The sequence below is a fragment of the Eumetopias jubatus genome, unplaced genomic scaffold, assembly GCF_037043125.1.
Source record: "Eumetopias jubatus isolate StellerSeaLion01/CBP00866 unplaced genomic scaffold, mEumJub1_p1.0 scaffold_13, whole genome shotgun sequence".
NCBI lineage: Eukaryota > Metazoa > Chordata > Mammalia > Carnivora > Otariidae > Eumetopias > Eumetopias jubatus.
This window is the reverse complement of record NW_028274819.1, coordinates 52,666,413-52,684,502: the sequence shown is the minus strand read 5'-3', so window position 1 is coordinate 52,684,502 and position 18,090 is coordinate 52,666,413. Positions and strand designations below refer to the sequence as shown.

At 38.0% G+C, this 18,090-nt stretch overlaps 2 protein-coding genes across 2 annotated transcripts; both read left to right on the top strand.

Moving 5' to 3' along the window:
• The first annotated feature begins 896 nt into the window (after positions 1-896).
• Positions 897-4,731, top strand: MMP26 (matrix metallopeptidase 26). The gene is given in 7 exon segments (XM_028115790.1): positions 897-995; positions 2,292-2,459; positions 2,462-2,514; positions 3,102-3,250; positions 3,846-3,971; positions 4,460-4,621; positions 4,700-4,731. Coding segments are annotated over 7 exon segments (789 nt in total).
• A 7,142-nt stretch (positions 4,732-11,873) lies between these two features.
• LOC114218625 (olfactory receptor 51L1-like) lies at positions 11,874-12,860 on the top strand. Its single transcript, XM_028115791.2, has one exon. The coding sequence runs from the start codon at positions 11,883-11,885 to the stop codon at positions 12,858-12,860; it is 978 nt and encodes a 325-aa protein (XP_027971592.1). The 5' UTR covers positions 11,874-11,882.
• Positions 12,861-18,090: the final 5,230 nt, after the last annotated feature.

Genomic DNA, 18,090 nt, shown 5'->3' with positions numbered 1-18,090 from the left:
TTGTTTCTGCTTCAATTTTTGTGTCCGTGTGAATGTAAAAATAATTGTAAAATAGCTCTTGCCTATTGTGATTACTGTTACCAAGCCCAGTGCTCAGTTTCTATCTCCCTTACACATCAAATTATGTGAATATTATTAGTTTCCTTAATTTACAGATAAAGAGATGGAGGCTTTACAGTATTAAAAAACTTGCTTAAGGTAGATCAACTTTTAGGTAGCTGAGTTAATGTTCATACTCATATTTGTGTGATCTCGAAGGCTATCAACTGAAATCTTTTGCTGTGTATATAAATTTCTGTGTCTCTCTCAATTTATAGTCAATTGACTTATTTTCTCAAACATATTTTTAGCAACTTTATCATTCTGTGTGTCCCTATAACTCCTCTATATGGGTCTCAGAGATTTTTTCATATTCTGATCTAAATTTTCACTATAGTGGATGCTACTCTCTTCCTCAATTTCACATACCTCTCTCTTTTTAGCTTCTGGAGCAAGGTAATATTTGTGACTAGTAAAGAAATTATTCTATATGCAAAGGTATAATAAATTGTTTCTATGTCTCCAGTTTCTTGGTTTTTTTTTTCTTCCATTTTTAAATAATAATGTCCTTTATAACCTGAGATATACCATTATTTCCTCTGACAGGGCTGTGGCCAGGTATTCTGAGGGCCATTAGGTGTGAAATGAATGGCAAAATAAATCCCATGGCTGCTGTCGTCACCCTGCCAGGCTGACCACTCTGCCTTCAGCTCGGGAAGGACAATGACGACACTAACCAGTGCAAGGAAAGGGCAAACTGGCAGCATGAGTCACTGGATGTGGCCAGCATGGCTATAAAGGCTCCATGATCAATGTTAGGTACATGAGTTAAGGCAGGGGGAGAATGAGCATTTGCCATGCAGCGTGCCGTCTTCAAGGTTACTGTTTTCCTGCCTTGGTGCCTGGCCTTCCCAGTGCCCCCTGCTATCGACCTTAAAGGACTGGACTTTATTAAGGTAGGTGTGCTGATTTGACCATGTTGTAACATTGGTCTGTTGTGGGCTCTTCTTCCATTATATTTTATATCCATACAGTTACCACATGGTCTAGAAATGAATATATTAATATTACATACTAAATCTTTTTTCATTTTCTTTAATCTTTCAGGTTTTTTTCTTCTGATTTCAGAAGTAATGAAATCATCTTTGGGCCCCTAAAAGTACTGTTCTTATAGTGCCTAGTGAATAATGCAATTGCAGTGCTCCCCTCCCCTACTCTTAGACTCCTGGAAGGGCATAGAAGAACACTCAGGGTCTGCATCTCTGAATCTGGCAGGTGGTGAGCAATCAGAGGAAGTGATTTAAATGGACTAATAAACTTGTCCTTCCTATGGACTGAGAAACCTCTCAAACTGTCTACTACACACTTTGAAATTTGTCAAGCAACTGTGAATTTGTTCTAGACTTTTTAAGCATCCAAAATAACTGAAACTGGTGTTAGTTGTGTACTTCATAATTACTCAAGGACGGGGTAAAATTTCCTGCTCATACTTAGTCCAGAAAAACATGCTAAATCATATGCCTCTGAGTGCCCAGCCAAGTCCACAATAAAATAAAGGCATAAAAATGTAATTTTATACCAAATGTAAAAATTAATCATGAGTTTATATCAAGTACTATCATAAGAACTGTGGTGTAGGCCAAGTTAGAATAAGTACTGCCCTTAAAATACTAGAGTTCAAACATAGATACAGATAGAGCCTGACTGTAATATAAGGTGTACTTCTTTTTTCCCCCAGAAGTTGAAATTCAGTACCAGATGGTAAGAAAGTTAATGGAGACAGGGAGTAGCTAATGAATGAGTTCTAAAAAAGTATCTTAATGGAATGGAACGTATAAATGCAAATGAACTGGGTATGCAGAAATGGCCAAATTTTATGTCATGGGAGTCATAGATTCTGTCCTGATTGAGAACACCTCAATTGGTCAGGAAGACCAGACACCATCTTCCCTGGACAAGTCCCACCTAACACCTTATACCTTTATTCTTGGGCCTCTCTTTCCTGACACTGGATGCTTTATTTCTGGAGAATTTTTAACAGGCTATCTAGGTCACTTTTATTTTATTGTCTCCCCGTGACAGGAGAATCAGGGATAGATGTCATCATTCAACTGAGAACAGGAGGTTTAAGAAGGCCAGATACAGAAAGCCCCATCCTTCCCAGAACCTCAAAAGAGGCTCTGCCCCAGGTTGCTGGTAGCGCAAGTCTGCCCTTATCCTCTCTAAGTACTCATCCCTTCCCTCTCATCCAGGACTATTCCCATCAGATTTTCCGGACCAAGAAAGAGTCACCACTCCTCACCCAGGGGGAAGACATACAGCACCTGCCGCCCTTCCATCTGAATGAGACAGACCTACAGGATGAGCAGACGCTGGCTGTGCCACACCATCCCCACTGTGGAGTAACTGATGGGGCTGATGGGACTCCACTTTCCCAGGAAGTTCTAAATGGGATAAGCACACTTTGACCTACAGGTGTTTGTTGTTAAAGCCTGGAGCAATGAGTGCCTCCTGGAAGCACTTCTACTGACTTCTGCTTAGTTAAAACTTTTTTTTTTTTTGAAGTGTGTGTGTGTGTGTGTGTGTGTGTGTGTGTGTGTGTGTGTGTGTGTGTGTGTGTGTGTGGTGGGGGAGGGGTTGTTTATAGCAGAGAATTTTGACGTATTTTTGCTCCCTATCTAGGGTACTCTTTCTGTGGGGAATCCAAAGCATGTTAGAGACATCCAAAGCCAACTAATAATAACTTATATAGAACGCTGTACATTTTTCAATTGAGTCCACATTGATTATTTTTTCATAACTACTTTGTAGGGCTATGGTTTTCAGACTTTGGTTTATATAGGAATGTGGGGAATTTGATAAAATTCTCAGAAATCTAACAAATGTCTAAATTCTTAGGAATCTATATTTTGCAGGTTTAATTCTTTGGGAATTTATTTTACAGATGAGCAAAATGAGTCCCAAAAATATTAAGTGATTTGCCCCAAAGCAGTCATTTCTTTTTAGACGTAGGATAATTCCCATACCTCTGAGCTATTCCACTTAAAGATTTCTTCTTTCAGGATTATCAATTACCCAAGAGATATAAACCCATCCATAGTGAAAGGCATTATGCAAGACACAGTTTCCATCTGGAGCAATGTGACCCTCTTGATTTTCCAGCAAGTGAAAAATCAAGATGCAGACATCAAGATTTCTTTCTGGGACTTAGGTAAGAAACAGACATGGGAAGGAGGGTATGGTGTCCCATGTAAAGGGCAAATGGTCTCAATCCATAAAGAAAAACCTAGTCCACTTAGTTCAGCTTTTGAAAAAAGACAAACCTAATGGAAATCAGTAAGTCTATAACACAGAAAGACATCTTTAGTACAATGTAGCAGGAGATAGGGGAGGAGATGCACTGTTGTGTGAACAGAGTAAAGGAGGGTGACTGTACATTTGCCTGTCAAAAGGCAGTTGTGTAGCCCTCAAATCTATTGAAACACTGTTCAAAGTTGATCCAACCTATTTATAAAACACTATAGAGTCTAAGTTTCCTTCTCCCTTTTCCTTTCATTTTGGGAAGAAGTTTTTCTGTCCAACATATAACCTTCACTCAATCTCTGCCATCTTCTCCTCTTCTTTTACCACAGAAGATAAATAGATTTTTGGTGCCACCCCATTCCTCTGCATAGATGGTGCCTTAGCCCTCTCACACCTCTAGCATTATCCAGTTGCATGGTACTCTAAGGCACTGAGGCTTACTAGGACCATTCCTGCCCTTTCCCTGATCCCCCATTGTGACAATAGCTTGTCATTGTCCACAGCCCATGGAGATTGTTGGCCCTTTGATGGACCAGGTGGTGTCTTAGGTCATGCTTTTTTACCAAATTCTGGACCTTCAGGAGTTACCCACTTTGACAGAGTAGAACATTGGTCAACTTCATACAGAGGTAAAGACCTTACCTGGTAGGAATGCTAGAACTCTCTGGGAGCCCAGGTGTTGGTAATGATGGTCTTCATTTGGGCCTAGAATGTAGTAAAGAGAGTAAAGGGAAGGACTCAGAGTGTCCAGGGTGAGATGGGAAAATTTGGTTGAGGAATTGGGTCTCCTATTTGAGTGGGGGCAGGTGGGATCATTTCTGAACAAAGATACTCCTATCATAAACACATGGTCACATTTTCTTTTCTCTCTTTATGTCTTTGCTTCCATTAATCAGTGTGTCTCAATTTTCTCCATGCTTCTTGTTCACTTCCAGTTTATCTGTCCATCTGTTCTGCCATTCTGTTTCCCACTAGATTCCTTCCTTCTCTGCTTGCCTTTTTCTTGCTTTCTAACATTTGTTATTTCCTCCTTTTCTGTTCTCTCCTTTTTTCTCCCTTCTTTTTCTGCCTTCTTTATGCATAGTTAATATTTATACTTTTGTCTGTACCTTTTCAGGGTTTAATCTGTTCCTTGTTGCCATTCATGAACTAGGCCATTCTCTGGGCCTGCTGCACTCCAAGAGTCTGAACTCCATAATGTACCCCAGATATGTGAATTGGGACCCTAGAACCTTCCATCTTGATGGTGATGATATCAAAAGAATTCAGCAACTGTATGGTCTGTGCCTGCTGGAAGGGAGGGTATCTGGGCAGGAAATTCCACTTGGAGTTTATTGTTTTCTTCTGTCCTCATAAGGAGAAAGATGTTCATCTGAAATGCCCCAATGATGGCACAGAAGAATCATTCAGCCTGAGTTTTAGTGGCTTCACTGGAAGATCAAAGAACTCAAGGCCTTAACGCAACCTTGGGGACTGCTTGAACTAATCCCTAAAGAATTGATCCTATTTAAGGCAGCTGAGTCAAAGCTCAGAACACTTCTGGGTCCCAATAAAGATGGTTTTTAAGAGTAAAAATTTGTTCTTACAATTTGGTGTGTCTCAGCATTTTGTATATTCAGTCACTGTGATCAAAGCGAGAGAGGAGTATAATAGAATGGAAAACTCTAGCAGAGATGGCCGTGAAACTCTCAAATTAGCTGAAAAGGTAAGAAAAAATAAGATTAGGAATAAATCTTTCATATGTAATTACATGGGTAGCATTTGAAGAATGTTATTTATGCTATATTGAAGATTGCAGCTATAGAGACCTGGTGTTAGGATGGTAGCCTATCCACTTACTTATTAGCTCTGAGACTTTCAGCAAATTATTTAACCTCCTTATAACTCAGTTTTGCATTTGCTAAATAATTGTAATTATCTACTGTCATAAGTCTAAATGCTGTAATGGATGTAAACCTCTTTAATCAGTGCTTGGCAGCACAATTTTCAGGTATTGTTGAGGAAGGACAATTTTTCCTCTACCCTTTAAATTTCTTCTAGCTGGTCTAAGAATGAAATTGACTTGAGATAGATTAACAGGAGAAAGAAAACAAAGATTAATTACATGCACATGGAGGCACAATGATAAAATTGAGATATACAGAGAGTTGACCAAAGCAGGTAGCTTTCATGCTTTCTAGACAAAGTACCTACACTTTACATCCCAAATTCTCTTAATATTTACTTTTGGAGAACTTAACCTCTGACAATTGACTTTTTGAAGAATCAATGAAATTATCCGTGGTATGACTGGTAAGTATAAAAGAGACGATGCATATAAAACCAACATCAATAATGAAAAAGGCAATATGTTGACACTCCTGAAGACACTGAAAGATCATAAAGATGTGTAATGAGTAATTTTTAGTTAATAAATATCAAAATTTTTATCTAGAATATACATTCTTAATTAAACATAGCTTACAAAAATAGGCAAAGGGAGAAGTAGAAAATCCAAGTAGCCCTACAAATGTTTAAAAATATAACCTATAATTATATTTCTTCACAAGTATTTTCAAAACTAACAAAAAAGAAAATCTGAACCATCTTTTAACTGTTATTTATCAAGACTATATGTAAAACTACCCCTGGATAGCCATTTAATAAAGACATCATGCCATGCAAAATCTTCCAGTTGGAAAAAAATTTTTCTTAGATTATTTTCAAACTCTGCATAATCTTATAGCAAAACGTAACAAAAACATTATAAGTAAGGAAAATTTCGGGGTACTCTCACTGATGAACACAGATGTAAAAAATCCTAAACAAAGTATTAACAAACTAAACCTGGCAATAAATAAAGGAAAGTCAAGTAACATGTCCAATGTGGGTTGAAATATAAAGTTGATATCTAAAAATCAATCAATATAATTAATCACATTAATAAGATAATGAAGGAAAATCATATGAATTGTAAAAATCACAAATCTCAATGGACACAGAAAATAACTTTATGAAATTCACCATCTATTCTTGATAAAACATTTAATCAAATGAACAATAGAAAGTAACATGTTCTCTGGTAAAGGTAGTTACAAAAAATATGCTAGCAAACATACATTAATGATGAAATGTTGAGAATGTTACCTGTGAGAGCAAAAAAGGGAAAATAACATAACTTTCATCACTTCTGCTCAACACTGCACTAGGGGTCTTAACCATTGCACTAAATCAATTGTAGTGTAAACCCTGACAGTTGGTTTCTCTTTTTTTAATGCAAATAACTGACTTAAGCTTTGATTAAGCCTCCACTTCAAAGAGGTATCCATTTCAAAGATGACTATTTCAGGTAAACACTGCCAGCCACACAATTAGATAGAGAACCAGGCCCCCTAAACCAAGCCCCCTCCCCTAAGGGGCCTCTGAGGCTCCTTAGATGACTGACCATTTAGGCCATGTGCTTTTTTTCTTCTCTCTCTTTAAATTCCCGCTCTTACATTTTAAATTCACCATTAAATTATCATATGATTTCACTCATATGTAGAATTTAAGAAACAAAACAGATGAACATAGGGGAAGGGAGGGGAAGACGAAATCGGAGAGGGAGACAAACTATAAGAGATGCTTAACTCTATGAAACAAACTGAGGGTTGCTGGAGGGGACAGGGCTGGGGGATGGGGTAACTGGGTGATGGGCATTAAGGAGGGCATTTGATGTAATGAGCACTGAGCATTATATGCAACTGATGAATCACTAAATTCTACCCTGAAACTAATACTGCACTATATGTTAATTAATTGAATTTAAATTTAAAAAATCACCAATAAAGAGTGAGCCCAAGAAACTCTAGTCCCTCAACCTTGATTCCAATAAAAGAAGAATGCCAGGTCCCTGTGCAAGAGTGGGCTCTCTCCCCTCCCCCAGCCTCCACCTTGCACCTTGCTGTGTGGTCCCAGGTGTGCCATGTAATGTCCAGGTCCTATAAGTAATAAACCTTTTTTTTTTCAAAGTTTGCTAATAATTCTTGCTGAGGGCATCTTGCAGTCATTATATATATATATATATATCAGTACCAGAGATTTAGAAAAAAAGATAATTTATAAGTTCTATTCATATTAGCATAAATTAGTATCAAATAGGAATAAATATAATGTAAGATATATAATAGTTCTTATTTTAAAAGCATAAAACAATATTGAGAAAAAATAAAGACCTTAATTAATTGAGGTCTATGTTCTCAGATCGGTAGACCTGGTAACCTAAAAGTTTCAATTCTCCCAAAATTGATCTACAAATTTGATACATTCACAATGAAAGTCCCAATATAGATCTTAGTGGAAATTGATAAGCTCTGTATAAAATTCGTAAGGAAATGCAAAGGGTGGATAGCCAAGGTATAAGCTGAAAAAAGAATGTCTTAGGAAGCCATGCTCCATACTAAGCACAGTGGAAATAGTGATGAACCAGATAATAGTTTTTGCCTTTGCAGAGGTTAGTATGGGGACTTGAATCCTGTTGTTGCTTAATAAATGATTATTAAGGACATAACTGATGAACATCCTGTTCAGTGAGAAGTTGTAAATACCTTATAACAGAGGGGCCTCTCTGCACTTAATTAACACAGTTCTATATGGATGCCCCTAATGAAGCTGAAGTTTCAATATCCCTCTGGGTTGGAGTAGTTATGCTTTCATTCTCATATGCTCATTCAAGAAGGGAAAACTGTTACATTTGAAAGAAAGGACTAGGAGTGGTAGAGAGAGGGAGGGATCCATTTATACAATTTCCAGGATCAGAATCATATGCTCTTGGCACAGCTATGGTTAAGGGTTGTTTATATTAATTTCATCTCTGGGGACCCATCAGACTCTGACACCAATCCCTACTTTTCTATCCTGGGAGAAACCAGGAGTATTTATAGAGAGTTAGAATTATTCAGGCTTCACTGTTCATGGAATCAAATGTTTTCAGGACCTCAGGTTCCTAGAGAATCAAAACAGTAGCATCTGTAATCAGTACATGAGTGACCTTCAGATAGAGATGGGAGTTCTTCTCAGGTAAAGGATAAACCAAAACAGAAGAGAAATGAGAAGACAGGGGCAATAAAAGAACTGGAAAAAGATAGAATTACTTTTTTTTTTTTAATGAAAGGACACAAATTTAAGTGAAACAAAATAGAAGAAAATGGCAGCAAGGGGCAGATTAGGAAGGATAAAGCTGTTTAGAAAGTAAACTAAGTGGCAGAGAGAGAGAGAGAGAGAAAGCCTCAGAGATAGAAACAGAAAGAGAATATGATTTTACTTCCAATGGAGGAAAGTTTAGGCAGAGAAAGACACAATGAAACTGGATCCTTTGGGAAACTGGCTCCTGGTTGCATGATTAAACATTCATATTGATGTGATTACGTTATTATAAATTTCAGGTAAGTGTAATTTTTTAATTACAAATGAACAGTAGGTAGATTTTGGCACAGGGGGTGTTATTATACAAAGGCTAAAGAGAGTAAAATCATTAGGACAATACACAATTTATGTAGGAAGGGAAAGTGAGCGCTATTTTCTTTAGAAGTAAACAATTTGAAATGTATGACATATCATAATGTCTTTTTTCAACAATTTTAAGATAGGCTAGTCAGTGGGGAGAAGGTAGTTTTTGAGGACCACAGGTAAGACCCCAGAGAGGCTGTGATCAAATGGTGTTCTCATCCTCAGTGGCTCTCCCTTAATTACTTGGATAGGTGAGTCTTTTCACACTCTATCCTTGAAATGTCTTGGTATCAGTCTCAGCCTCTTCTGATTATTTCTTTTTCAATTTACCATTACTAAAATGTGTTGAAATAAGTCAAGAACCACAAAGAATCATTGTGAATGACATAGAAATAGAGTCATAAGAAAATGAACAGAGAAAGGACAACCATAAAGGGACTGAGAAAAAGTGAAAGACATGGTAGCTGCTCAGTGAGAGAGAAGGACAAGAAAGAACCCAAGTGTCCCAGCTCTAAATCCATGCACAGGCCTGCAACTGAAGTTTTCTAAACCTTGCAATCTGAATGGAGAGGGCTCAGATCAAGGAGAAGACATTTCTAAATACCAGTGATCCACTTTATTTTCTGCAACTTCTCTAAGAATTAAAAAAAAAAAAGTGATTTATATCAAAATTGAAAGAGAAAGCATAAGATGATTTCCTGGCATGGAGTAAAGTAAACTACTTTCCTTTTGTGGCCACAATACAACCTCTTTGTGTGTGTGTGGGTGTGGGTGTGGGTGTGTGGGGTGTGTGCATGCACACACATGCCCATGTGTGCTATATACTTCAATGTTAATGTCTAGAGTGTTTTCATGAGCTGAGCTTTAGAACAGAAATTCGAAAAAAGGTTTCTGAGTGAGGTAGAAGAAAAAAGAAAGTCAGCTAGGGACTTTAGATTTTGAAGACTAGAGAGAAAAACGTTGCTTGGAGGTAAAGAAAAAGAAATGCATGGAACTGGTATTCTGCCTGGGAGATGCAGAACTGCTTAGCTGACTGCTTTCTCCAAGACAAGGGCTCCAACCACTCGGGGCTGGAGAAAAGGACCAGGGAGGTGTCTCACTCCTAGATGATGGGAGGCCTGGGCTTGGGGGAAAAAGGAGAAAATGGCAAGTCTGTCTTACTATATGGAGGGGAGGGCTTGGTATTTCCTTCTGTTCTTCAGCTTGTAGATTCTAAGCCAAAGAGTTCTTTGGAATTATAGATTGTTCAGCCTGAGAACTTTCAATGTTCACACCATAAAATGCAGATAAGAATCCATCAAGGGGGGAAATTTGAAAAAAAGAAAAGAAGCTTTTATGAAATAAAATAGAGACAATATAAGGTCACTGCTGGACAAATGGAACCAATGATCAATCTGGGGCTATATTTGGAAAGATCTTCACTTCAGGCCAGGGCTGAAATTTGTGTTAGACTTTTAAGAGTTCAGAGACTAAAGTCTACAAGGAAGGATGAGGGAGATGCTGAGATGTTGCGGAAGAGATGTCTGACTTTATTTATTTATTTATTTGAGAGAGAGAATGAGAGAGAGAGAGAGAGAGAGAGAGAGAGAGAGAGAGCGCGCACGAGAGGGGGTTGGGCCAGAGGGAGAAGCAGACTCCCCGCCAAGCAGGGAGCCCGACCCGGGACTCGATCCCGGGACTCCAGGATCACGACCCGAGCCGAAGGCAGCCGCCCAACCAACTGAGCCACCCAGGCGCCCCGAGATGTCTGATTTTAAGAGATGGAGTACGTACGGGTGCCTAGGTGGCTCAGTTGGTTAAGCTTGCTCTCTCTCTCTCTCTTTCTCTCTATAGAGAGGGGGAAAAAAGAATGAGGTAAGGGAAGAATTTTCTCAAGGGCAGTCAATGGCATTAGACAGGACTAAAATAAGGAAGCAGGGAACTGAAGGGGCAGAGAATCCCACAGGCCTTAGCTGCTCTGCCCGATATCATCAGCCTGGGGAAGAGCAAGGCCAACATCAGCAGAGGCAATCACAGCAAAGATTGCTCAGAGAGAGTAAGGCCAGACATTAAAATTCTATTTTGAAAAGGGAAAAAGAACTTGGTTGTTTCTAAGAGGCATTGGTGGTGGATGTAAAGGTGACATCTCTGGGATTGCTCTGGGTTCATGGAGGTACATGCCAATGGGTCATAAAATTGGAAAGACATTTAATATTTAGGTTGAATATTTTTAAAAATGTGATTATAAACATCATTTTGAGAGGAAAAAATGCAAGAAAAGATTAATAGAAATGAAGTGGATATTACCCATTATTACTAACAGATGTCTGATTTAAATATATAGTTTTAATTTTATTTTGTAGGAAGGCACATAGGAAGAGTTTTAATAGTTACATTGTGAACTTATGATATATTTATCATAGTAAATACTTTCCCTGCTACTGTGAGGAGTTTAGATTAAGGAAGAATTGCTTTATTAAACAGCAAAAAATATGCGAGTATGCTAGGATTATAGACTTTACTCTTTTTCATGTCCCCATTTTATATAATGTGGCATTTATTTTTATTACTAAAATATTAAATATTCTGTTTTTAAATATTGTAAAGTATTGAATAAAAGTAAATATGAAGGGAAATTATGTTGAATCCTTGGGAACAGTTCCGTTATGAATTAAGAGATAGCCTAGAAGCAACAAACGATTAACTCAAGAACATCACTGACAGGAATTAATGTGAATCCATAGACATTTACTCTGACTTTTCTCTATTTTCATTTTTATAATGTTTGGTAAAGATTTCTTTATCTACTCTTTTGCTGCTTCAATTTTTAGTGTCCTCAGCGCAAATTCATCAGCGTTCTTGTCAGAGATGACCAGATGGTGTGGTACACACTTTTTGTTCTGGAATTTAGTGCTCATTGCTACTGGGAACTGTTTCTCATGTAAGAACCATAAAAGGCACCTTCTTCCTTTCTCTGTGTGGGTGGAGGAAAGATATACTGTATCCTGATTGCAGTGCTCATGTTCACAAGGGATAACTTTGAGGGATAAAAGAGGAAAACAGAAAATATTCTTTACTGTTTGCCAAAAGTCACCATGGTGGTCTGGAATAACAATAACACTATGGAGCCCATATTTATTCTGAGGGAATTTTCTGGATTGGAGTGTGTCCATTCTTGTTTCTCAATCCCATTCTGTCTTGTGTACTTGGTAGCATTTATTGGTAATGTCACCATCCTCTCTGTCATTTGGATAGAGTCCTCACTCCACCAGCCCATGTATTACTTCCTTTCCATCTTGGCACTGACTGACCTAGGTCTGTCCATGTCCATGCTTCCCACCATGCTTGCTGTGTTATGGCTGGATACTCAGGAGATCCAGGCAAGTGCTCGCTATGCTCAGCAATTCTTCATCCACACATTCACATTCCTGGAGTCCTCAGTGCTATTGGCCATGGCCTTCGATCGTTTTGTTGCTATCTGCCATCCACTTTGCTATACCACCATCCTTAACAACAGTGTAACAGGCAAGATTGGTTTCGCTTGCTTGCTAAGAAGCATGGGAGTTGTACTTCCTACACCTTTGCTACTGAGACATTATCACTACTGCCATGTCAATGCCCTTTCCCATGCCTTTTGTTTGCACCAAGATGTTCTGAAATTATCCTGTTCAGATGCCAGAATCAGCAGTGTCTATGGACTGTGTGTAGTTATCACCACACTGGGCATGGATTCAGTCTTCATACTTCTTTCTTATGTCCTGATTCTGAATGCTGTGCTGGGCATTGCATCTCATGAAGAGCGGCTAAAGGCACTCAACACATGTGTGTCCCATATCTGCGTGGTACTCATTTTCTTTGTGCCAGTTATCGGGGTGTCAATGGTCCATCGCTTTGGGAAACATCTCTCTCCCATAGTTCACAACATCATGGCCGATATTTACCTGCTTTTCCCCCCCATACTTAACCCTATTGTCTACAGTGTCAGGACAAAGCAGATTCATCTAAGAATTCTCTGCAAGTTTGGATTAGGGAGGAGGCTTTACATAACCTCTATCCTCAAGGTTTCCCACTGAAAATCTTGGGGCAGCTATCTGAGTAGATGAGAAATAAAGTACTTGGGTCTTGGTCATCTGGTTAAATTTATAATTCTTTCAATTCCTAGATATGTGATCTCAGTTAATCATCAACCCTTATGAAATTCAGATTTTTCATAACCAAATTTTGCTAAGTATGTTCTTTTCTATCCCCCAAATAATTGAGACTTATAAGGGACAATGTGTGTAAAATAGATTGCTTTTGAAAACTATAAATTTGTTGATATCATTAAATTATTAATATGAATGACAATAATAACTTTCTTCATAAAATACAACTGTTTACATAATTTCTCACTTTTATGATCCAGAAATCAATCTCTGTCTCTCATTTGCCCATATTTTGTCTCTCATGCCAAAATGTCATAGTTTTTAATGAAAAGACTTCTGATTTCTTGAGGCAAGTTTGGAACTTGAGTTTTTGACAAGATTTTGAACTGCTACTGTGGCTCTTGGCTATAAACTAAGTTTTCACCTCATCATCGTGCAATGATGTGCTTTTTCTTCCTTGGCCACTGTAGGTCTATCAGCTTCTTCAGTTTATCAGCAAATACTGAGGCAGACACATGGGAGTTGCTCTAGAAAGCCTGACTGTCTAAACGTCTAGGCAAATGTGTAGATTCCCTGTTCAACAGCACAGAATTTCATATCTTCATCAGTGAGTGTATTGGGAGTTGTGCAAAATAACCATCCTTATCTTTTAATAAAAATGTTCTCCTCTTATTCTACATATCTGTGTAGATCTTCAATATCATTGTATTTCTCGGTTTCTTTATTGTCAATAACCTGTTACTTTTCTTCTTCACTAAGATAATTTACACATATACTTTCATTAGTGATATTTTACTATTTAATATATATTCATTTTCTTCCCAGCTGTACTGAAAACTTTTTGAGCATGGGGTCATGACTGCTACACTAACATATCACTCTGGGGCTGGCCTCCCCCAAACCATCATGAGTACTCATAAAATAGTTCTCAGTGTAAATGATATTGCCTATTTGCTCATTCGAGTAAAACATACTGAGAAAAATGAAATACCTCTTGTGGCATTTACTGCTTTCAATACTGCGGATATATAAAATAAAGAATGCATGGTCTTAATGTTAAAAAATTAATGTTTAATAGTGTAGACACATTTATAAAAGGATTATTAAAGTTAACAGATGCTATCATTGAAATAAATAAATAGCACAATATTGTTATTAAAGATTGGGATTGGAGTAATTGACATTTTGGCTGTGCCTTGTGGGTCAAATTTGCTCTTGCCAGCTAGACTAAGTGTGAAAGAAAGTGGTGTGCTGAAGCTAACTTCTTTGGCTTATGAAAGCCACTTGTGCAATATCTTGTTCCAAATCCATGTTCTATAAAACATTGGTAGTTTGAAATTGGTCATGATGGGAATATTTACACAACAGAAGTAGGCAAACACTACATACCAGAGTTTTCAAAATTTTCCTAGAGAATTGGTTGTTAAGCATTTACCAGCACCCCACTGGGCAAGGTATTCCAGGAAGGGGAGATAGCATGAAGAAAAAGACTGTAGAAGGAGCATGGAGCATGTGTTAGTAAAATACCCCCATCTCCAGGAGAAACTTGAGACTTGCCCAAACTATCTCACATTACCTCAAAAGAGAAATGACTCTGAAATGACATGTACATGTCATGGACATGAACATGCACACTGCCCAGATCCCACTCCAATAAAAGATTTGTAGCCTCAGGGGCTGGAAGTGCTGTCAGTAGAGAGCCTTTGGGTTTTAGCTCCTTCAAGGACTGCCCCAGCTGCAGATATGAGCCCCGCCCAAGGTCATGACCTATCCAACCACTGAGATACAAAGTGTAAAGGCCTGACCCTTTTGGCCCAATGCAAAACAATTCACTTGGACAATTTTAGCCCCAGAACCTTCTGTGGTATGGACCAAAGCTGGCACTGGACCTGACTCACAGCTCAATTTCTCCTTCTGGCAATCCTACTTCTATCCCTTTTCATCTTAGAATGCTTATCCCAAGGACTCTCTATCTGAAACATATTGCAGACTAAATTTTACCTAAAAGTCGGCTTTCTTAGAAACCCTGGGATGAGAGATTCCCAGAAAAACTGCCAAAGATGAAAGAAGAAATAAAATTCTCACAGAGATATCCTTGTGCAGGAAGATGGAATAAGAGGAGATAGCCATGATTTTTGATTCGAAGTCTTAAGAAAAAGCCAAACTCAGTGTATGAACCTGGGAGAAAGGAAATAATTCTTATTCCTATACTCCTAAGCATTGTATATAAGCATAGACAGAAAAGGGTTGTGGAGGTTCTCACTTGGTTAGGTTGAGAATTGGAAATTTCATCTGTTCTTGTATGCTTTCTGCTTTATCCATTAGAGCCTTTAGCATGTTAATCATAGGGGTTTTAAATTCCTGGTCTGATAATTCCACCATCCCTGTCATACCTAGTTCTGATGCTTGCTCTGTTTCTTCAAATTGTATTTTCAGCCTTTTAGAATGCTCCCCTTTCCCCCAAAAGCTGGACATGATGTACTAAGTAAAAGGAACTACTCTAAATAGGGCTTTATTAATGTACAGTAAGATTTGTGTGTGGGGGAAACATCCTATAGTCCTATGTTTAAGTTTCAGTCTTTCACTGAGCCTATGTCCCTGGAATTTGAACTTCACAGGTGTTTCTCAGTTTTGTTTCATTTCATTTTGTTTTAATTCTCCCCCCTTAGATGAAATAGGATAGCTAGCATGGACTGGAATTGGGTATTTCCTTCTTCCACATGGACAGCTAGAGGGGGCTGGAGTTGGGTATTTTGCTTTCCTAAGGTCAGTTAGATGCTAATACTCTAGCAGATTAGGCTCTGGTTAACTAGTTTCTCCTAAGGCCTTGTTAAAACAAATAGAGTGCCATGGCATATTTCAGAATGGTTCCTTTTCCCCTCCCTGCTTGGATCATGAGAAATTTTTTCTTTGATGTTTCTGTGGGAGCTTTGAAAAGCTCCTGGAGGCAAATATCACAATATTTTCTCTCCACTCCCTGCCATTTTTGGGTACCCCTGTGGTTTTTAACTGTCAATTAAAAGCTTGTCCACACTGAGCTTCCAGTCACCTGTTAATTTGGTTCAGGTTTTCCTACTGTAGTGGTGGTTTCTGAAGCCACTTTTCTTGTGAGCCTCTACTCTGTAAGCTGTGATTCCCTATGTTCCCTGACTCTCCATTCTTGGTGGGGGTATTTTGCCCTGTGTTCTCTCCTCTCTCATGGACCCAAGAAGAGATATTGATTTTCAGTCTGTTCAGTTTTTTCCTCGTTGTTAGGACAGAGTGGTGACTCTGAACTTCTCACATGAAGAACCAGAATAAACTGGACATCAAGTTTATTGTTGTTTTTAAAATTAGATCAAGAAAGTTCTCTTTTTTTAGATTAGTATGTTTTAATAAGCATTATCAGTATTAAATTTGGTCAAATATATTTTCTTCATCAATCTACATTATCAAGTGATTTATCCCTTTTATTCACTATATTTCATAAATACTATATTCACTGTATTTTCTATATATACCATATTCACCATATTACATATATATTATATTCACTATATTACATGTGGTTAATTATGTTGTGTGATTTTTGCATTTAAAATAACTTTGATGCTAGGATTAAACACACAAAAAGGAAGAAATCATTTGTTATTCCAGACTGATGAAGAAAAAATATTTGATTAAACTTAATACTGATTATGTATTATCATAAAAATCCAACAGGATCATAGTGTGTGCGTGTCCTTGTACATGCAATACTGGATTAGATCTGTTAATATTTTGTTTTGAATTTCATAATCAATTTTACAGGGTATTTTGCTCTTTGGTATTTATTTTCTGTGATGTCATTTTCTGGTTATGGAATATAGGTTACACTTACCTCATAAAAATCAGTAAGTGATCCCTCTTTTTATATTCTCTAGAAATACATATGTAGGGTTTCAGAAACCCTACATATGTATTTCATTGTACATCTCAGACTCTCTGCCAAGAAATGTAGATGAATTTTCTTATGTATTCTATGTATTCTTCTTTCTATGTTTTAAGTTATTCATTAAAAAATGCTATCTGGGCCTGGGATTTTCTCTCCATAAAACTTTCAAATAAGGTTTTCAAGAAAGATATAAATTCCTGATAATCTGTAGAACAATAGTTTCAGATGGAAATTTCTGGGCCATTGTCTCTCAAATATTGGTTCTGTATTGTTTTCTTCTCTTACGTATCTTCACCATATATTAGAACTTTTGAATGTCTCAAATGTCAATTATTCTCTGCTCTATTTGTCTGTTTTCATTTTTATCTTGTTTACTTTTGATGCCACACTTTAGGTATTAGCAGAAGGTTATTTTAGTGAAAGCTTGATTAAGGCACCAAAGAGAGTGCAGTGAGGAAAAAAGCTGATTTCTATTTCCCACTGCACTGAACCCTGTGCCACGACTGACCTTCTGATGATATATCAGAAGGGGGATCATCTGCTTCCAGACCACAGTTGGTCTTGGGTAACTGAAACCACAGAAAGTGAAACCACAGGTAAGGGGGAACTACTGTAATTTTCCCAACATTCAACAGCTTGTAACTAACTGCTGTCTGTGGTTATTCAGAGCACAGACTTTTTCTAGTACATTATTCTAACTAAATCCACTGTTTTTCTCCAACAGACAATCCCAGGGACACTGCTCCATTGCTGCCAAATCTGGACTCCCATTTTGGGAATTTGGCATAATCATCTCCTTCCTCTGAGCAGGAGTAAAATCTCCAGTGGCATCCTCTCTGAAGTTTACATTAAGAAAAAAAAAATGGTCCTGAGGGGATGGCTAATCAAGAAGGGGGAATGCAGTTTAGAATATTTGAAGCCAAGAAGTGTAGTTTAGAGAAAGCACCTAGCTAGATAGAGTCAGAGATGCTGAAAGCAAACATGTCATCATGGCTCTGGAGTTGCTGAAGGAGAAACAGATGCCTCATTCAGGACATCTATGCTTCCTTGAAGAGCTGTCTGCTATTGTGTTTTTTAGTCTTCTCTTAAGTCCATATTCAGTGGCTTTCTCTACCTGCAACAAATCTTTTCACCTGGGAGAATGGAGCCCAGAAAATCTGTAGCAGGGTGAATGGCTGTCCACACTTGAGAACTCAGGTATGCCTAAAGGACGGTTTCTGAAGTGAGAAAGATGGGCAAGAGATT